The sequence below is a fragment of the Xenopus laevis genome, chromosome 7L, assembly GCF_017654675.1.
Source record: "Xenopus laevis strain J_2021 chromosome 7L, Xenopus_laevis_v10.1, whole genome shotgun sequence".
Classification (NCBI taxonomy): Eukaryota; Metazoa; Chordata; class Amphibia; order Anura; family Pipidae; genus Xenopus; species Xenopus laevis.
The window spans coordinates 86296482-86319328 of NC_054383.1; the positions used below are offsets into that span (position 1 = coordinate 86296482).

The following is a 22847-nucleotide window of genomic DNA, read 5'->3' on the forward strand; positions in this document are numbered from 1 at the left end:
ATTGTGGCCCCTAACTAGTAACTGGCCTTAGTATTCAAAGGCACCTTCCTTCCTGGTAGCATTTAATGGGTGTCCAGGTCAAGTCTCTTGACCTGGACATCGGGTTTTCAACAGAGGTCTTAGTCCAGCGTTTGTTCATTTTATTTTTTCAAGTGAAGGCATAGTATTAATGTTTTACATAAAAATATTCGTTATTCAGTAAATGGAATGCAACCTTGTTATTGCCAGCAGTCAGGCTGGATCTCCTAGACTGGCAGTTTTATTTAATAACTAGACTGTGGAATGAATATGGATGTTCATCTTTCAATAGTCTCCCCAGCTTTAATCTAACTTGGGAACCTTGTATGCACACTGTTTGTTCCCAGCTCCCACAGTAAAGCACTAGAGTGCAGATACTTTTACAGTTTATAGAGTTGTCTTGGTGACATGTTTGCATTCTCTCCTTGTGAACTCATCCAGGAGAATAAACAAAGCAGAACATTTGCTGAGCTTTTAGCAGAGTGCACCACATGGACAGCTGTATGTGCTCAGCAGTTTAATATTTTTAAAACAAATACTTGAAAAAATAGTCAAGAGCCCAGCATCCCACTAATGTGGAGTAAATTATGTAAATTATCTAGTGTGCCACCTGGTGCTCAGCACTGATGTAGACATTACTATTTTTAACCTGACTGTATGTGGGAAGATCTGTATATCTGGTGAGATTGTCAAAGTGCCTAAATCAGACCACAAGCACTACAACTCCATTTGAAGAAGACTGTGATTCTCATGTAATGGAATTTTCTAATATTCTAATCTAATTGATATACCCAGGCCATTTAGCTACTTATTCAGGAGTGGGCCAGTTGAAAGTAGTGAAAGTAGCCCATTGCGCTCTCATCGTAATCTGATTGTTTGGCCATAGGGCCGAACGTTCAGATTACCCCCGATATAGCCATGCCCGTTAGTGGCATATCGTGGAAAGATCGTCTCGTTTGACGATGTCGCAAAACGAGCGGATCTTTCCATCTATGCCTGCCTTAAGGGCTAGTCACAAACGCGTCAGGCAATTATGCGGTCTTTGATCTTATGTTTCTAATAGTCAAACAAATAAAGATATATTTTTAATGTAGGTGCGGTCTACATCTTTCTAAATGTGATCCACTGGGGAAGGGACTGATGTAAATGATGTATAATCTCTGTAAAGCTTTGTTTGGTGCTATAGAAATACCAGAAGATAAATAAATAAGGAATAAATAGGATTTTGTCAGAATCTTAGAATAGAGCCAATATTTACCAGCAGCATTAGTTGTTTGGCTGGTTTGCCATGCAATATTCTCTTTACAGTGTAAAAAGAGATACATTTGATCCTTATGTATATCCTTGATATACTTAATCGCAGGGAGTGAGTAATATTAAACTGTTTGTACTGCCATAATTTATCCGGTAGGATGGAAGGATATAAAGAGACAAGCAGGTGTATTATTTTCACTTCTGCAATACACTTTTAATTCTGCAATACACTTTTATCTTTGCTTTGCTGGTAAGTAATTCTGAAGCAACGTTTTAGCACATTGTACCATGTATGAGTGAGATACAGGTGATGCCTGCAGCCATTTTGCAACCCTACGTTTCACTGACAGGATTCTTCCTTAGACTTTTGATGCTTCTAAGCATTATGTGCTTGCGATTTGTCTCAGGAAATTCTGCAGTAGCAAAATGGCCTGTGTGACATCCAAACCAACAAAGCATCTTCAGGGACATACTTTCAATAATTGTATGCCCTCGCCCTTTAATTAGGTTTCAAAATTATAGGGGCAACTGCATGTTTTGTGTGTCATTCTTCTAAAAATTATGTAAAGAGATCTTCCATTGTTTTGTATTGCGCAGAAAAGCACTTTTTGTGCTGTGATGTTTTATGTAGGTGCTGAGCTTAGCAACTATCCTGCCGTGCCCCTTAGGAAATCTGACTGTAAACCCTTAGTTTGATTCCACTGTAGCTCTTCCTTGTGTCTGCTGCTTTTTTTGCTTTCTATCTGCCATCATGGGTAATCGTGGAAAGCCTGGTCAATAGCTGAAATCCTGCCAGTGACTGGAGAGAGAAAAGCCTTTCAACAGTGTCTAGTGTAATAGGAGCAGAGGGGCAATTCATTCCCTCAAGCAGATCAATGGTGTGCCTTGTGCCTTATACACATTGCTACAGTAGCACAATATCTCTTCCGCAAGGTTAAAATATGTTTGAATTATATTAGCAAGTGTCTCAATACCTGCTAGTATCTTTCAGTTGAATGTTGCTGTAATGTTAAAAAAAAAAAAAAAAAAATCCTGGGAAGATGTTTGTCAATTTGGGAAAGGTCTGTTGACATATTTTTCAAAGCAAACTTTTCCACAGTGTGCTTTGCAAGTGTTAACCATCCCCACACTGACATGAACCCTTTACATTACCTTATTTGAGAAGCAAAATAGTTTATATTTTCAAAAAACGAAATATCTAAAAAAACGAAAATCATGTTTTACCCATGCTGCAACATTATTTCCCAGAATTCCAGCATAATTCTACTCTCAGCAATGAGATGCAGAGTTTTGGGCCATAAATCACAGGTGCAAAAGTGGTTAGTAAACTATACACAAATAGCATGAGGAAAAGGTAGCAGGCAGGTGTGATATGATTGCTCCATTTGACTGGTGTAGCATGCAGCTCCTATAGGTGCAACATGCAAAAATAGCCATATACTTACTTCTTGCTCAACATATGTTCAGAGCAAAGCTCCCTTGCACAGGAGCTCCTCTTCTCTTCCTGCAGATTTGTCAGCCCATAGTTGAGGAATAATGCTATTTGACCATAACAGTATATAGTGATGAATTGTACAATAACATACCTTTCAGTCAAGGGGCTAATTATTCAGATGCCTTAATGTTTAGTCAGTATATTGCCACTAATAGGCAGTCTGAATACAAGTATGGGATTTATTATCCAGAAAGCTTGGGGCCTGGGTTCTTTTAGATAATAGGTCTTAAAGGGGTTAGTTTACCTTTCAATTAACTTTTTAAATTATTTAGATTTTTATTCAGAAACTCTTCAGTTTGCTTTTTCATTGGTCTTGTTGCTAGGGTCCAAATTACCCTAGTAACCATGAATTGATTTAAACAAGACACTGGAGCAGGAGAGGGCCTGAATAGAAAGATGAGTAATAAAAAGTAGCAATAAAAATAAATGTGTAGCCTTACAGAGCATTTTTGTTTAAATGGGATCAGTGCCCGCTATTTGAAAGCCGGGAAGAGTCAGAAGAAGAGGAAGGCAATTAATTAAAAAAAGCAATTGAAAAGTTGCTTAGATTTAGCCATGCCATAACACACTAACACTATTTGTTTGAGCCACCTCTTTAAATCTACTAAAAACATTTAAATATGAAATAAACTTAATAGGATTGTTTTGCTACCAATATGGATTCATGCAACTTAGTTACCACCACATACATATTTTTTTAATATTATCCGTATGATGCTTTATTTTTGCATCTGTTATCACCATTCCTCTACCATCTTTCCTAAGAAGGTTAGCAAGGTGCAGTTCCTGGATGTACTTGGCCACTTCTGCAATCTACTGGCTGCTTGCAGTGTCTGTTTTCTATACAACACCATTTATGAGAGGAAATAAACAGATGCTATTATAAGCACGGACAAGCAAAAATGGTGGGACACAGTACTGACATAATAACAACCGTAACACAGTGATATATCTGGTATTGTCTTAGCAGGAATGTAGTATTTTGTGATTTTTCATTCTTAACAAATTAAGTCTGAATCAGCTATATTTTTTTTCTAACAGCAACAACTGCAAGCATATGTCGCCTGGGTGAATTCTCAGCTGAAGAAGAAGGTGGGGCTTAATCCAGTACAGGACCTAAGGCAGGACCTTAGAGATGGTGTTGTGTTAGCGCACCTTATAGAAATTGTAGGTGAGTGCTCACGTCTGTGGATAGTATATTTATATGTAGATAATGAATATACAAACTCCTAAGTAACTGGACATTGGATTACAAAGAGGCCCCTGTAGTTACTGCCAGCCTAAATGTGTTGCTATTGTAGGTCTCTCCCCACATTAGCAAACAGGTTGCTTTGCATTCTTCCTGATGATGAGCAGCTACCTCCCAGCATGTTGCAATCATCACCTTATTTATCCTAAAGGGACAAAGTTATAGAAAAGTTATAGTTTATAGAATGGAGAATTTTATTTCCTGCAATGCTGAATAATGGGTAATGCAAAATATGAATTAAGTCTATATTACAAAAGAACAAATGAAAATTATATAGCAAACATTATAAAGAAGATATGGTACCTTCAATGCAGCTCAATTGCCTAAGTTTATTTTTTATAGACATAAACTACAGAATAGCTGCCAATTTTTATCTAATTAAATAATCGTCAAACCACGTATTTGGAGTAAGAAACAAATAAAAACCCCATATGTAATAAAAGGCACTATGTTTTCCAGTCACAAAAGGCCTGGCAGGCTGTGGACCACTGCAACTGAGCTTTTAACTGAACACTTATAATGCAGCTGAATATGATATTTACAGTTTTGGAATTATTTCTCTATAAACTGGTCACATTTTTATCATGTTACATATTTTTGTGACTAGCTTTGAGTTAAAATATACTGGCCAGCTAAATATGAAAGCTTTATTTGAAGCTTTCTGAAAGTACCTGTATGCATTGTGGCATGAGACAGCATAGCACAATGTTTCTTGTTTTTAAAAGTTATTATGGGTTGGCCAAGATGTTCACGTTTTGATTTTTACAACATTTTTGAATTTTGATTCTTACTGTAAGACTAGTGAATAAAAATTGTCCAGAGAATTGAGTAGTAGATAAAATTGTCCAGAGAATTCTATGTATAATAAAGCAAAATAGTACAGTAAGACCTTAGCAAAGAGACATGTGACAGATTAACTTCAGCAGTTATGCATAGGCGGAAGCCTGGTACCTGGTGTGCTTCGCTTAATAGCTGTGCTGGTGGGTCCATTTGTGTTTTTCTGCAGCCATGCACAGAAAGTTGTAACAATTATTCTCTCTCTTTTCAATAGCTGGGGAAAACTTAAGTGGGATCCATCATCAGCCAAACTGTGTACAGGAGAGAAGAGACAATGTGGAGAAAGTTCTACAGTTTATGGCCTCCAAGAAGATCAGAATGCACCAAACCACAGCCAAGGGTGAGTGGATGAGTATAATGTGTTTCTCAGACTCTGTTATGTAATTTTTTTTAGATATATGTACCTTACCAAAAAGAAAGTCCTTAAGATTCTCTCAGGGGCTTCAACACATCAACTGCACGTGGTAAGCCACTGGGAGGAAAGGTCAAAGAAGATACATTGCCTCTAATAATTTATAATATACAGTATATCCCTTATCTAGGGATCTGACATTTTTGGTAGATGCTTTATTTAATGTGCCATTTACCAGGTTAATGTTCCTTTATATCAGAACACCACTCATTTATGATAAAAATCAATTCCCTGCTTTATTTAAATATTCACAAGTTATCCTAGGGTGAACAGTTAACAGTACTAATCGGACATTACTATGAAATCCACTTCACAAACCGGATCCACTTCCACTCTTTCTATTGCCCATGCTTTCATAGCAGGGAACAGCAGGGAAAAGCAGGGAACAGAGAAGCAAAGCTGCCTTGTTTTTTTTTATATAGGCAAAGTGTTTTTTTTTCTATAGGTGGGTTCTTTAGTGCTATATTAAACTTCAAAATAAAGGATTTATAAGGAGAACTGTGAGAAAGTGACCCTAGATATATATATATATATATATATATATATATATATATATATATATATATATTTATAAAACATGTTTTATGCCACAAAGTTCTAAGTGCAGGGAATCCACATTGTAAGAGTTGTGATTGTGCAACTGTTTTTTATCCTTTCCTGAAAGTTTTGGGAGATGCTCTATTCAATGTGCTATTTACCAGGTAAGTGCTCCTTTAAATCAGCATTTAAGAGAAATGCTGTTACATAATTGGTTTATGAAGTGGATTTCATAGTAATGTCTGATTAGTACTGTTAACCTTTCACCCTGAAAATACAGTATCTTGTGAATATTTAAATGAACCTGGGAATTGATTTTTATTATAACTATGGTGTTCTGATGTAAAGAAGTGCGCTAACCTGGTAAATGGCACATTTTATTGTTTGAGATTGTATATACGTGTAGTATATATATTCTGTTTAACTCATTAGTCTCACTGGGGAGAGTCACTGTTTACCTCGAACACACGGATTAATTGTTCATATAAGTTTAGCATAGATTGGGTAAAACTTGAGATTTTATATTCATTGGTTATTATGGTACATTCAGTACCCCTTTTTATTTTGACTGTATTTACAGGACCATTAACATCAAAAAGTGAACTTTTATATGACATTTACAAGTTCGTATATGTTGAGTATCAACAATTAAAACATTTCATTGCAATAAATGTCATGTTTCCATACTATAGTCCTGTAGAGGAAGATGAATTGCTTTTGACCCTTGAGAACTGGAGCCATGGAATTTTACACAGCTTATCTGTTATCAGCTTATCTGTGCCTTTTTGCCCTATTCAGCTTAAATGCCTGTTTTTACAAGTGATGGGTGACAGTACAGTGTATATTTCAATGCATATAAAACACTCTTGTTTTTTGGTGTTACTGACTAGGTCATCAGAGTGTTTGTTACTTGTTCTTTTATGTATTTATAGGGATGCACCAAGTTCTGGATTCTGTTTGGGCTGCCACCCAATCCAAGTGCTTAACCAATTAAATCCAAATCCTTAAAATCACATGGCTTTAAACCAAGTAAAGGACTTCACTCATGGATTCTCTCCAACTGGATTTGACTGGATATGCAAATTAATATTTGGTTCAGTATTTGTTTGAATCCCAAAACACAGTATTTGGTGTATCCCTCTGTATTTATACGTATTGATTATATACCCAATTTAAGCACCTCTTCCATTTTTTTTGTAAACAATCCCAGTGTGGTCAGTCTTTATTGATTACTTGTTTTTATTTTGCTTTGCACTGAAAGATTATGATTACAATTAATTAATTTATAAAATACAGTATAAAATAAAATAATGTTTGAATGTATTATTTTTATCTGATCTAAGAGCATTTCACCAAACTAATTCTAACAATTCTCTCTGCATCTGACAGATATTGTTGATGGGAATCTCAAATCCATCATGAGACTTATTCTTACATTAGCAGCTCATTTTAAACCAGTCTCTGGAAGATTCACAAATCACAATGTGATGGGAGGGACAGGGAAAAACCAGTCGGCTTCCATGGACAACCACAGACCCCACTCCACTGCTGCAATGGCTCAGGGTGCAGCTGCTGCTCTTGCAGATGTGCGGCAGGACGTGTCAAGATCTGGCCGGGATATTTTTCGCTATAGACAAAGGTAGTAAAAGTTGCTCATTACCCTCTGGCATCTTTATTGTACAGATATTTCTTTAGTACTTGTAAACTGAATTTGTCATTGCATATAATTTACATATGAGTGTATGAATTTACTGGAGCAAATTTATCAAGGGTCTAATTGAAATTTTTAATTTAAATTTTCACATTTTTTATAGTCAAAACTGTTAAATTAGACTAGGGAGTTATTCAAAATCGATTACAGTTTTATTAAAAACAATTCTAATTCAGTTTTCGAGATTTATCATACAGGCCCTTTAAGAAATCGAATTAGACTATTCGCCACCTAAAACCTACCGAATTGATGTTTGAGTCAATGGGAGAGGCCCAGGGATGTAATTGGAGCTATTTGCAGCCTGACATCCTCAAACTGAGTTTTTTTAAATTCAAATCGAATTAATTCAAATTTAATTCAAGTTTTCTGGTCAATTCAATTCATCCAGGTTTTAAAATTTTGATTTTATTAATTATTAATTAATTTATTAATTATTATTATTAATTCTTTTATTTAACATTTATGGGAGTTTAGGGGAGTTTTTAAAAACTCACACGTTGAATTCAAAATTTGACTTTTGATAAAGTGCCTCACTGAGGATAATTTATCAACACTGGGCAAATTTGCCAATGGCCAGTTATCTATAGCAACCAATCAGTGATTAGCTTTTTAAAGCCAGCTGCAAGTAGAAAAATTAATGCAGCAATTTGATTGGTTTCCATGGATTGCTGCCCATGGGCAAATTTGCCCAGCGTTGATAAATGAACCCCACTGTGTCTTTAATTTAATTGAATCTATGTGGATAAAATTACAATCGTACAAGTAAACTTATTTGAGATTCTAGAGTACAGTAAAATATTAAAATTTAAAAATGGTTGTGTAGCGCAGATGGAGTAGTCTTATCCATTTGTAGTCCCAGAATCCTAGACGGCATACTTTTAATTTGCTTATTTTTAGATATGGTTACATCTTGGACATTGTTGGAATCTTTAATTTAATTTTCGTAATCCACCCACTGTCCCTTAGGTTTTTTCTAAAGTTCAGTAACGTTATTAATTGTTAGTATTTTCTGCACTGGCCATATATTGCTTGTACTGTACCTTTAAATTTCAAGCATCTTAATCAGGAAGCCAACTTGTCCGTGGAACAAAGAATGCTAACAAAAAATAGTTTTATTGAGGTTATAAAACCTTGTTATCTGCTGCCTGCGTTCCAGTTTTTCTTCACTTTTACTTTTGGATCTAACTGTGTCCTGGTTTTATTCTTATCTGCAGCCTTAATGTGACCTTTGCCTGTATTGCCCTGTTCTTAGGTCTGTTTGAACTCCCCTATAATACCTGCCTACACTGAAAGGGAAAATACACATCCCCTTTTTTAAAAGAGCTCATTCAGTTTGGCTTATACAGAAAAGGTGCAAAGCGCTATCTTAACTCTTAAAAATGAATATACATTTTTTTTACACTGACATACCTGATTCCACAGATTGAGAAAACCATCACAGTCTGCCTGTGTTGTTGGGACCAGCTCCCCCTTTCCTTTAGGCTGACAGAGTGATCCAACCCCATTCTGAAATGGATTTTGGGACTTGAATCCTTCTACTTTCAGACCATGTCTGCACCTCCCAAGATGAAAAGCAGAGGGACTTGAAGTCCCAAAATCAATCACTGCTTGCCTGTTAATGACCATTGCCTGACTTCTGACATTTGAAGGGATTGTTCACTTTTTACTTAAGATTTAATATGATGTAGACATTCATATCCTAAGACTATGCAGCTGGTTTTAATTTTTTGTTTTTTTCAAATTATTTGGCATTTTGTGCAGCAGTTCTCCAGTGAGGGATTTCAGCAGCTAGCTGGTTGCTAGTTTCCAATGTACCCTAGTAACCAGTCACAGAGCAACAAGTTTTTGCTGCTGGAGTTTGTGACCCCCATCTGACAACTAGAAAGAGGCAGAAGAAGACAAATACCTGTAGTTCAAAAATTCAGAAAAATTCAAAAATTTAAAAATACCTGGCAGGTCCCCCTTGGACCTACTCTGGCACTGTAAATGTAAGGGAGGGCAGCATCGCAACAGCCGCCTCAATTGGCTTCGGGCTAGACTCACCTCTGATTAAATAAGCTATCTTACCACGTGCTGGGCCCCCTTATTTAAGTATAACCAAATCTGTGAGGAACCTAGATAGGCCAGCAATGGAAATATTGTCACAATAATCCATGGCGACCAATCAAATTGTTGCATTCACTGTTCTTCTAGCAGCTTTATTTAAAAAGCCAAGCTGGAAATGCATTTCATTTATTTTAATTAAAAGAAACCCGAAACATAAATGGGGAGTTCTTCACTAGTGCAAGAATATCCAAATATTTAGCCATACAGATTTATTCACTCATACCTCCAACCCTCATACTGTAAGTAAATTTGCCACGTATACTGCATTCAGCATTAATTTCCTTACTAATGGCAGTAAAACTCTTTTTAGGAACAGCAGTGTTGAAGAAATTGGAAACCCATACTGGAGTGTGAGGGCAATGGTGAAACAGTATGAAGGGAACTCTTCATCAGAGACATCAAGGTAGGTAACAATGGATTTTTTAGTAGTGCCTATAGTAATAGTGTATCTATATTCTGCTGCTCTGGGTAACATATTTATTTACATATATTTTTTCAATTACACTGCCTATAAACAGCATTCACCTTCTTGGAAATGTTCATGTTTTATTGGCATAGTACGGAAAGTACAGTGGTTCACCTTTGAGTGAACTTTTACAGTAGCATGTTATAGAATGGTCAATTCTAAGCAACTTTTCAATTACTCTACTTTATTTTTTATAGTTTTTGAATGATTTGCCTTCTTCTTCTGACCCTTTCCAACTTTCAAATGGGGGTCACTGACCCCACCTAAAAACAAATGCTCAGTAAGGCTACACATGTGTTTTTATTGCTACTTTTTATTACTCCTCTTTCTATTCAGGCCCTCTCCTATTTATATTCCAGTCTCTCATTCAAATAATTGCATGGTTGCTAGGGTAATTTGGACTAGGAAATAGGAATAGGAAATTGGAGAGTTGCTGAATAAAAAGATAAATATCTCAAAAGCCACAAATAATAAAAGAAGAAAAACAGTTGGAAATTGTCTTAGATTATCAACATCAAACTAAAAGCTAATGTAAAGGTGAACAAACCCTTTAAAGGGGTTGTTCAACTTTCAGTTAACTTTTAGTATAATGTAGAGTGCAGTTGGTTTTCATTTTTTATTATTTATGATTTCTGAGTTATTTCAATTTTGGTTCAGCGACTCTCCAGTTTGCAGTTTCAGCTAGTGTCCATATTATCCTAGCAACCATGCATTGATTTGAATAAGAGACTGGAATATGAATAGGAGAAGGAGTAGGAAGATGAGTAACAAAAATTAGCAATAACAATAAATGTGGAGCATTAAAGACCATTTGTTTTTTAGATGGAGTCGGTGACCACCTTTTGAAAGCTGGAAAGAGTCAGAAAAAGAAGGCAAATAATTAATAACATATAAATAATAAATAATGACTTAAGCTTAAACAGAAGTAGCAAGAAATGTTGTACATTATGCTCTGTGCTTCTGAGCATATGAGTGTCACAGACACTTTCCAAGATGTTGACCCACTGTGACAAGTTTGAAGTCCTGGATCATTTCTGCTATTGACAAGCTGAAACTTTAGGCTGGTGTAATAAGTTCAGTATATAAAATATGATATTTTTAGCCATATTCATTTTTAGGGTTTAGTTCTCCTTTAAAGGTAAACCACCCCTTTAATTTTGATTTTATTTTTATTACACGGATCAAAAGAAATAAGGAGTGATTTATTATGGCTAACACGGTACTCAGCTTAATACAGCAATGAATACAGCAAAGTTGTAGCTCCATACTATACTTTTAGTTCAGTGTATTACAGTTGGGACTTGGGATGTATCATGCAGCTTAAAGTTTGTTTTATATGGCCTATAGTTGGGTATGCGCCTTATTCTCAGGATATTTTATTTGATATTTTAATAGTCAGGAATAGGGTAAAGTTAGGTCAGGCGGTTAGAAACAAAGTCAAAGTCAGGCAAAAGTTTCCCGGCTCGTCTTACACCAGTATAATAGACAAAGATCTGGTTTGTACGTTTTTGCTGTAAATTGTTGCAGCTCACTATAATACAGGTCCAAGGCTGTGATGCACTGATGTACAGGTGCCCGGGATTACCGATATCCGATATTTGACACCAGTCCCGCTGTTCCCTGATGTCTCTGTGCTGTCCCATCCCCACTACTGAAAATGCAGTTCTTGTTCAGGAGGGATTTGTCTAGCGTGGGTATATGATTTAGACTTGGGTTGGGTAAGGGTGGGTGTGAGGTGTAGAGCAGTGTTCATGAGTGCAGGTCAGGCTTGTCGCTGCCTGCCATAGTACTTTGTTGTGGCCTGTGTTTGCCATTATTCCCTAACTTGCACATCTGAATGACGGCCAAAGAGCTGGAGGGGAGCATGCCCATGTGCTACTGCTCACCACGAGTGATAAGCAAAATTATTTGCAGAGTTTTGCTGATTATTTTGCCAGTGAAAAAAAATGTTGAGCGTCAAAATAATTTTGACATAGACTTTAATGCATTTCGGCAAATTTTTGTCTTTTCGCAAATTTCACAAAACGGTCAGATTCGCCCATCACTACTTACAGCTCTAAAGGTCTTTTAGACCGATTCTGCAGCTTATCTGCCCATGTGTGGCGGCTCCCGACGGGTCCTCCTGATCTGTATAAGGCCAAAAATCAGGCAGATATCGATCAGTCATGTTTGATTTTTTTGTACGATCCAGGACCGCATCGGCTAGTTGATGCAGTCCTGTGACCCGTTGGAGCCCATTCGTAGAATTGTAATCCCCTGGGCCAAACGTTCGGATTCATCTGATATTGCCCAGCCGTTAGTGGGCATATCGGGTTAAGATTCGCTCGTTTGGCGACCTTGCCAAACGATCGGATCTTATAGTGCAGGGTTCCCCAACCTTTTTTACCCATGAGCCACATGCAAATGTAAAAAGAGTTGGGAAGAAACACAAGCATGAAAAAGTCCATTGGGGTGTCAAATAAGGGGTATGATTGCCTATTTGGTAGCCTCTATGTGGACTGGCAGCCTACAGGAGGCACTACTTGGCACTATACTTAGTTTTTATACAATTAAAACTTGCCTCCAAGCCAGGAATTCAAAAATAATCACCTGCTTTGAGGACACTGAGAGCAACATCCAAGGGGTTGGAGAGCAACATGTTGCTCACGAGCTATTGGTTGGGGATCACTGTTATAGTGTATGGCCTCCTCAACAGGCAACAATGTATTCATATGTATTTAAATACAGAATATGTACAAAAAGCACAGACAAAACTATAGAATAACACTTCATAGGGAAAATCCCAGTAGGCTCAGCCTGCTCTGCATATTTGATAATTATCTTAATTGTGGGCCAGGATGCACTTTGCACTATTTAATTAGGATTTAATCTGTGTTTCAAGGGTTGATTGCTTCCAATTAATCACCTTGGACATATCTTAATGTAATCTGATCCAAAGTCTTCCATAAAAGAGATAATGGATTAGACACAGCATTCTGTCTCACTTCTGGGATGTCCCCTTTAGGGCTGGTGTTACTAGCACTAGATAGGCCTGCAGGTTTTTGAGAATTGCAGATACATTTGAAGGGGATACATGTGAATACTTTTCATTTTAAGACAGTTAATGGGAAAGTTCAAAATTCATTGTTCAAATGAAAACCAAATTCATAATTTTAAAACATTTACTGAACGTTGCGCCCCATATAGAAATGCAATAATTTAATAAAGTATATAACAGTTTCTTGCTAAAGTATTCTGACCCCTGACTGACTAGTTCTCTTGTTTAAATGAATCAACAAAGCAGTCTAGGAAACCTTGCTCTTTTAGGTATTTTTACAGTGTTTAACTGTCGCATTTACAAGGCAACACATGCAACATTTTTATAGAAACAAAGTTATTTAGTAGTGAATGAAAGATAGTAAACCTCTCTCACTCCAGAAGTTAAATTCCATTCATTTGCCACCTGGGTAGGTATTGCTAATGCAGGCTGTATTTATTAATAACAGCGCATGACAAACAATTGCATAGATTAATTATTCATATCAAGTGAAATTTCTGTGATCTTTCCATCCCTTGGATCTTGGATGCATGTTTCACATGGCGGCCTCAGGCAGTTAATTATATTTAAACTACTCCTAAACCCCATTTATTAACTCTTTTATTTATTCCTGCTTGGTATTCATCTATTGGGAATATCCCAGATCTAGAAATGTACAGGGCTGAGTATACATGCAGCACTATATAAAGATATAAATACATATATTGCGCCAGAGATTGATTGTTTGTCTTTCTTCCATGACCCTCCCTAGGGTCCTCATATACTATTTATGATGTACTGGTTATATACTCACTTTATGATGTTACTGGTTCTTTAAACCATCAATGAGTAAATGTGACCCTTATCCCCACAAGATTTTTAAACCTATCCGATATGTATTGAATAGGCTGACTCTGTCTTAAGGGGCCCATTTGGCAGCTTAAATCTACTCGTGTATGGCCAGCTTTACGATTCACTACAGGTTTAGGATCCATTATCCCGAAAACCATTTTCCAGAAAGCTCCAAATTATGGAAAGACCATCTCCCGCCAACTACAATTTATCCAAATAATCCACATTTTTTAAAAATGATTTTCTTTTTCTCTGTAATAATAAAACGGTGCCTTGTACTTGATCCAAACAAAGATATAATTAATCCTTATTGGAAGCAAAACCCAACATTCTGGATAAAAGGTACCATGCCACTTATTTTTAAATCATACTAAAAGTTAATCACCCCTTAATGATCCAGTTTATATTTGTGAAATACATTGTGTAACATGCCTTTAGAGCTACAAGTGTAATTTTCATGGATGAACTACACATCAAAGCACAAATCTGCATTGAAAAGTATGTAAGGAATATTGACAGCCTTCTTTTAAAGGGGTTGTCCACCTTTAGATTAACTTTTACTATGATGTAGAGAGTGGTATTCTGAGACAATTCGCATTTGATTCTCATTTTTTATTATTTGTGGTTTTTGAGTTATTTCGTTTTTTATTACCCTAGCAACCATGCAATGATATGAATAAGAGACTGGAATATGAATAGGAGAGGACCTGAATAGAAAGATGATTAATAAAAATTAGCAACAACAATACATTTGTAGCCTTACAGAACATTTGTTTTTAGATGGGGTCAGTGACCCCCATTTGACAGCTGGAAAGAGTTGGAAGAACAAGGAAAATGTTTAAAAAAAACTATAAAAAAGAAAATATGAAAACTAGTTGTTAAGGATTAATCATTCTATAAGATACTTAGGGGCATATTTATCAAGGGTCGATTTTCGAATTGAAAAAACGTTGAAATTCAAATTCAAAAAGACCAAGCGAAATTAAGTCGGAAGTTTTTTGCTCAAATAGGTCCGTTTTCGATCAAATAGGTCTGTATTCGAATTGTACGAATCACAAAACAGTTCAAAGTCCAACAATTGACTTCAAATGGGTTCTAGGAGGTCCCCCATAGGCTAAAAAATTTTTATTGTCGAAGTACACAAAAAATAGCTCAAAATTCGAAAATTCACCTTGACCTTTGAGAAATCTCCCCCTAAATGTTAACTTAAAGGTGAACTAGCCATTTAAGCACAGCAGTTGCATTAAGCATATTTCAGCATTTTACATATAACTCTGTGTTAAATTAAAAGTATGGCTCCTAATTCCAAACAATATACAGAGAAAGCATACTAGACAGAAACACAACTTCCAGCAACCACTTCCATCCAATGCATTCACTTGTAGTTGAAGAATGACTAGAGGGCTGCAGGTATAAAAATTCGGAATCTGAGTTTGAAAAACAGTCTTTTCTGGGCTCCTATCCATGCTCTTGTGCATCTCCAGACAGGGATGTGACCACCCCCTATAAAGCCTTTAAGAGCATAATCTTGTAATCAATTATTTGTTTTCCCTGATGGTCAGATGAATTAATCTATACGATTACAGCTGTGTATGTAGAGAAGAATCGCTTGGATTCGTGTAATACTGCCAAATGTTATAATCCAATTACTTGTGTTATTTTTATAGGAATAAACATGGGTTTGGCAGTTTTATTAATTATGCAGCAGTGTCATTAACCTCTGCAACACTGTAAAGTCCTCAAGCATCACGTTTCTCAGTTGCCTATATTTCTCCTTTCTTGTTTACAGCCTGGCAGAAAAGTATTAATTGCAGAACTAAAGTGCATATGTACTAACAATCATATCCACATATAGTCAGGCATTTGTGGTGTCCATAAATTAAGCAATAGAGCTTTAAGAATTTTTGTTGCATTTGTATCATAATCCTAACCATAGTAATTCATTACAGATTGTGTTCCCAGAGGTACTAGATAAATAATTCAGATAAGAAATGCCATAAAAAAAATGCCTCATATTCCCAGGGCATCAAGAGATCCCCTTTGCCTATTGGATGACGAGTTCTTCCCTCCCCCCTCCCAGCCTTAGCTTGTATTCATCTTCACAGTGATGCTGGGAGAGATGAATAGTCTGCTAGGCACAGGGTGACAGCAAGAGGAAGGGAGTCTGCTTACAAATATGCAACAGAGCTTCTTAAATGGGATGACTGAATAGCTTTGATTAGCGCAGAGATGGGTGCTCTGAAATGGTTCTGCTAAAAACACGCATATATCATTTGCTCTGCTGGAAAAGAGAAGCCTCTTGCATGCACTGAGGATACTACTGGATGTGAGAAACCAGGCTGGATGTTTACAGCAAAAAAAGCAATGCAGAATGGAGAGGGGAGTTTGCACTGAAAAACATGGCAAGAGGCTTATATCAGCACATGTTAGAGAATTCCTAGATGAACAGCTCTGAGAAGCTCAGTGATGCCACAGAGAAGCACCCGAAATAAAATGATGGAGAACGTGCATTGTAGATGGATGTGGTAGGAAGGTAATAGCAATAGCCTTGGCCAGCCACAATCTGGAAAGAGGACGCTGCTCCCAAGCTCACTTAACTGTATGGCTCCAGAGTCTGTGATGTCAAAGCCTTGAAGTGGAATCATGGGAGGAAAGCTTGTGAAATGGTGAGAGATGTGCATCTGCCTGTCAGAGCTTTATGGGGTAATCTGAACGTGTGAAGTCTGGGCCCACCCACACAATATAATATCAAGCGTGGGTGCATGGAAAAATAGTAAATAGAGATAAGGAATCCAGCAATCAACAGGCCTTAGAATAATGATTTATTGAAGATTTGAAAATTATATAAATCATCATTATCAGAAGTAATTTTGAGTGCTGGATTCCTTATATCTAAATATATATGCATACATATGTATATTGTATTATAAATATGACTATATGTTGTTGTTGTGTAGTAATTAGCAGTGCTGGCCCACCCTAAAAACAGTGCTCTTTTTACATGTGACAGCAGCATGATATAATGTTTCCAGCTGGAAGCAGGTTTTTGACATGTAATCATCAGAAGTCCATCAGACTCCCATTTCCATGGTAAATATATCCACTTGCACAAAGGCTTGCAGTGAAATACTTACAAACCTGTCAGACAAGTCCAGGTAAACATGGGCTCACAAGAATACAGGTGGACAGTGATAAATATGCAGATGACATGCCTATATTGTTACTTACATTCCTTCCAGTACACCTGTCTCTGAATGTAATTGTCCCAGTGACACCATGAGAGCTTGTGTGTTTCTGCTCCCCCTTGTGTGTATAAATATGAGAGTATTAGTTGGTATTTGTATCCCCAAGAGTGGAGTCAGGAAAGAAGTTGTTCCCCCTCTGAGGCAAATTGGAGAGGCTTCAGATGGGGTGTTTTTTTTGCCTTCCTCTGGATCAACTAGCAGTAAGGCACGTTCAAATAGAGTTAAAAGGTTGAACTTGATGGATGTGTGTCTTTTTTCAACCTAACTTACTATGTTACTATGTAGTGCATGTAAAAAGTGTTATACTAAACTCAACCTCACCAAACTGGGCCTGAGACTCTGCAATAGGAATTAGTTGGTGGAACAGGTAAAAGCCAGTGACTAACATACAGGATTGTGGGAAAGAAATCTGTGTGCTGTGCCATAAGCATAGCATGTGTTTCAATGAAGGGTTCAGGGTGTAATTATGGAGGAAGCATACCCTGCGGTTGCAGCAGGGAAAGTGATATAAAGACCCATAAGGCCCTAATTAATGAACAATTTCAATATATCCTTGTAGAATATGTCAACTTACTTGTTTTGAGACCCTAAATTAAGTTTGCTGTGGGGCCCACTGGAAGGGTTGCTATTATTAAAGACCTCCCTAATAACATATAAGTGACATTTCGCATACATTTCGAGGGTTATTTACTTAAATCCAAATTGAGCTATTTTTTTTCATTAAATAAAGCTCAACCAAACTCCCATCCACAATTTAACCTTGTTTATCATTTATCACTTGCAGAAAGACTCAATAAAATCGATCGAAAACCTGAATCATACAATTTTTTTCGGATTTTCGCTCTATTTTTTTGGGTTATCTCCTGAAAACTTTTCGGTTTATCGCGCTAAAACCAGAACTGATCACTCAAATATCTTCAAATTGGGATAGGGACATCTGCCATTAACTTATACATGAATTCGGGGTATAATAAATCTCGGGAAAAAAATTTTTTTTCCCTCTACAAATTTGAGTTTGTGCCCAAAAAGCCTTGACAATAAAAAAAAAAAGTTTAGTATATATCCCCCTAAGATACAACATATTAACATATTTACTTTTTAAAATTCTTATAGGTTTTTTTTTTGCAGTGGGATTCCCTTCGGCAGTGTATGCATTTTTCCTTGGTTAGCATGTGTTTAATCACACACAAAGACACCCGTATGTTGGAGCACTAATTATTGCAGTAATAGTTGCTGCATATCTTGTGATGGCACAGTCCCTCCTCTTCTCCAGGTCCTATTGGTTACTGCCCCTAGGCAAACTTAGTGCCTTTTATTACATATGGGGGATAGCCTGTTTCTCTTTAGAGTTTGGCTTTTTCTTAGTATCATATTTTCCAATTAGGATTACCATGTGGACGGTATTTCACTGGCCCAGCAAAAAAAAACAAAAAACAGCCAAGGCCAGGGCTGTTATTACAAACTAATCAGCAATGTACTTGCCGGTAAATTTGTTAATAGCTGGTCCCTCCTCCTCTACTCCGCCCCCGGCCAGCCCCATTTTCCCTTTCTTAGCTTTCAGGATTTACTAAATCCCCTCCCGATTCAATCCTTGAGGCCATTACCCCGCCCCTTGATGTCATAACTCCTCCCCCCTGGTAACATGGCTTAGAACATTTATATCACAAACCTCCCCCTTACAAGCCATGCTGGTATAGTCTGTGAGAGATGATGGAAACCCTATTTCCAATGATATCTTATCATTTCATGCAGCTGAAACATAATTAGATACTTCCTAACATTTGAAAATCAAAAGTGGGGACAATTAAGACAATGCCTCAATCACCCAGCCCTGCCCAATAATGGCCAAACACACCCTCAACTTTATCCGAAACATTGGCCACTTTGCACTTTTTTGGGGTCCACAATTCTGGACTATCCCATTTATATCTGGACCATCAGGTTAATGTAATAATATAGTTACGCTGTATATTTCTGTATAGGGGGATTCTACTAGTGAGCATTAAAGGAATTTCTTATCTTATATCATTATGTCTTGAGCTTTTTTGAGCTTCATGGACACTTTTTCCCACCCATATATCATTATTAATGTTTATTTCCAGTGTCCGCACGTTGTCAGGTGGGAAGTGTTTGTTCTGTAAAATGATATATGGTGGTGTGCTTGTATTATGCATTTACTATTCTCTGCTGTATTAATCAGAAACAGCCCCTTTACAACACATACTGTGTAATGCAGTTGGTGTGATGCAGGGGCTATTTTTTCATACTGAAGTGGTGACATGATTCTTTTGTACTTATTGACCAGGCTGCATCTGTCACAATACTTGCCTTGTAACGCTTTGCCTTTTGTGTTTTACTGTCTCAGGAGGTTTGGCACCAACACGCTAGTAATATTCTCTGTTAGACTATGGTCATTTTACAACATTATTTAAAGCGAGCAATGAAATGTTATATATACCAGATACTAGCATTAGTTGTATGAGCATTAATGTTATTGATGGACGGTAGGAATTGGGATATAGAATATAAAGAGCTACATTTCCCCATGAGTGACAAATTTAATATGTGCTTGTGAGTATTGATCCTGATTGTGTTACTATTGAAACATATCCTATAGCATTGCTTATATCTACGCCTTAAAGTGTTTGTTTTGCCTTAAAGGGGTTGTTCACCTTTAAGTTACCTTTTAGTATGTTATAGCAACTTTTCAATTTTCAATTTCAATTTTTTTTTTTCTCATTACTTTCCATTGCCAAGGTTTGGGATATCTTCTCGTATGGCCGCGGGAGCCTAGACCTCAGACTTGGGGGCTTGGCATAGACATGATAGGCTGAAAACCCTCAGCTTCAATTGTTATAAGCAGATGTATCCAAATGCATATGTTATTTAAAAACATGGTAAACTGCACTTATCGCTTTGCCCTGATTAGGTTAATGAGATCTGACTTTTTGCACACTCATAACTCATAAAAACCAATAAGATGTTTCCTTTTACACAGTTGACCAGTAAATGCAACCTACGGATTAGTTGCCATTTGTTTCTGCACCTGAGCAGAGTCGTAATTAAGTAAGTGACAAGGAAGGGCAATGGTTAGTGAATAGTACCAGAAAGTCCTACATCGGGCTGGGTACCCATGGCTAGCTGCTGATTACCCACAAACAGTCACAATTTGGGCAGAGAGATTACCTGCCCATCCAGGCTCCCAGTGTTAAAAGTAGTATTTTTTCCCCCTGACCTGGCCACTATTACCTTCACTGGTTTGTGTTTTTTCACTGTTATGCCCTTGACATATGGCTAACCTCTGATGCATTGCAATGTACACCAATTGAGTTTGAGAGGCAAAATACGAAAACTGTAATTGATCGAGTTTTCTGCAGGAAAAAAATTGACTCATTCAAATTGATTGAGTTTTCGAGTGAAACCCACCGTAAAAAAACTCGGACATCATCAGATTTGGACCTTGTTCTGATAGGACAATAATCAATCAATCTGGTGATCGACATCTGGAAATGTTTGTGTAGATATCAGTTGTTGCTGAATCGGCCGATCTATGGCCACCTTTACATGCAAAAAGTGGTTATCAATCACAATAAGATGATGATAAAGCCATTGCTGCAGTTACAGAAACTCTTGTAATGGAATTATCCTGTTAGATGCATGTAGTATTAGATGTAGAACAGGAGCTTTAAACCAACATGTTCATTTTAGACAAAACCACACATTGTTGATACATTCCCCTGGCTTCCTGGTGTTGTGTCTAGAATGTATTGATTTTAAGTCCAAACCATGATTTATTTTAAAATCAGATGGCCTCAGTTTCACAGCTGTGTCAGACAATTTGCTATTCCAAATTGGTAGCCTAATGAATTCAATCAATAGTAGAGTGGAGATGTGTAGCAGAGCATCAGGAGGAAAATAAAGCACTATTTCAACATATCAAGATCACAGAAATTGCTTATTTAACATGTGCATTCTAACTGTTATAGAACAGTGCTTTCAGATATACAGTACATGATAATAATGAACAGCTCATGAAAGTCCTGGGAAGTGATCATTTGATGTAAGTCAAATTGGGCTCTTGTATCTGTTGTTTTCTGTATATCTTCCATTTATACAACCATTTAGGGGGTTATTTATTAAAGATCGAGCTGTGTTTTCCACAAACATTTGCAGTTTCGAGGTTATTCTATGGTCAAAACTCACAAATTCTGGGTTAAAAAAACCCTCAAATATTTGGAGCTTTTTTCTTAAAAAAAAAAATATTATACCCCGACCCTGGAAATAGCTTGAATCCAAAAATGCATCATCCAAAACCTGTTAAGGCCATTTGAAGATGTTAAAAATGATGTTTGAGTTTTTTTCAGAGGGTTTTGCTCGAAAACTGGTTCAATTCGAGCAGTTCGAGTTTTTTCGCTAAAAACTCAATCAATTACAGTTTTCAGGTTTCACAACTCGAACTCGCTGAATCAAGTTTGTTCCATTTGAGGTTTTTCTTAAATAAGAAACCATTCAAGTTATGAGTTCATTCAACCTCTGATAAACATCCCCCTTAATGTATAACACTCCAGAATATGTTGGTGCTTTTTAAATACGTGTTAATGATAACAATGATGATATTACACAATGATACAAAGCACACAGTCCTTGAAGGACAACAAAATAAACTACCATATCCCACAGGGAGGGAGAGAAAATAGGACATTAGTAGGTCAATGCCTATTGTTGGCAAAGATTAAATGGAATTGCATTTCATTGAGACTGGACGTTTGCCTAAGAAGATAAGGGTCAGCCCTGTGATACTGGCTTATTACTGTGAAGCCTGCTATTGATTACAAATGTAATGGACAGTTTTTGTATTCTATAGATAACAGGTTCCCACTCCTGTTCTAAAGCATTCTGTTCAGTGCTTGGCATGTCTCTCATCTCAACGTGAACTTAGTGAATGTAATGTTTGTGGTGCATCTTGCATGCAGCGTTGCCTTGGAGATACAGAAAGTGTCATCAATGCACTATTTTTATGATTAATTATCTCTTGGTGATTTTTTTCCATGTAAAGAAGCTGTATAAATATAGACACTGCAAGATGGCCATAAAGGTTACTGAACTGGTTCTTTATTTTTGAATTCATGATGATGATACTGGCAGTTTCTCACCATGGCTCAGCATTTCGAAACATTGGTAACAAATCTTTAATTAGGGTTACAGGTGTCTGCATATATTATATACTGCTTTATTTATTGCTATGTACCCCATAGAAAAATACTTATCCAAATCAACTGGAAAATAATTCTTGGGCTTACCATTCCAGTATAAAACTAGTATAATATCTTTAAAGGAACAGTAACACCAAATTATTAATTAAAGTGTTTTAAATGAATGATAATATAATTTAGTGTTGCCCTGCACTGATAAAACTGGAGTGCTTGCTTTAGAAGCACAAATATAGTTTAGATAAATAAGTTGCTGTGTAGTCACAGGGGCAGCCATCCAAGCACAAGACACACAGTAGATAGTAGATAAGTTCTGAAGAATCCTATTGTATACTACAGAGCTTGTATCCTGTTCCTTTTTTCATTTTTACAGCTTGAATAGCTGCCCCCATGGCTACACAGCAGCTATTATATAAACCATAGTATAGTTTCAGAAGCA

At 36.8% G+C, this 22847-nt stretch overlaps 1 protein-coding gene across 3 annotated transcripts in view; it reads left to right on the top strand.

Moving 5' to 3' along the window:
• dixdc1.L (DIX domain containing 1 L homeolog) overlaps positions 1-22847 on the top strand; it is a 66912-nt gene that overhangs the window by 20718 nt on the left and 23347 nt on the right. For 2 of the 3 annotated variants that reach the window (XM_018225919.2, XM_018225918.2), the window contains 4 exons: positions 3809-3938; positions 5068-5193; positions 7192-7441; positions 9930-10022. In XM_018225919.2, the coding sequence (XP_018081408.1) occupies positions 3809-3938; positions 5068-5193; positions 7192-7441; positions 9930-10022 (599 nt within the window). Of the gene's footprint in view, positions 1-3300; positions 3673-3808; positions 3939-5067; positions 5194-7191; positions 7442-9929; positions 10023-22847 lie in introns of those variants that run through there. The other variant, XM_018225920.2, reaches the window with a different exon arrangement.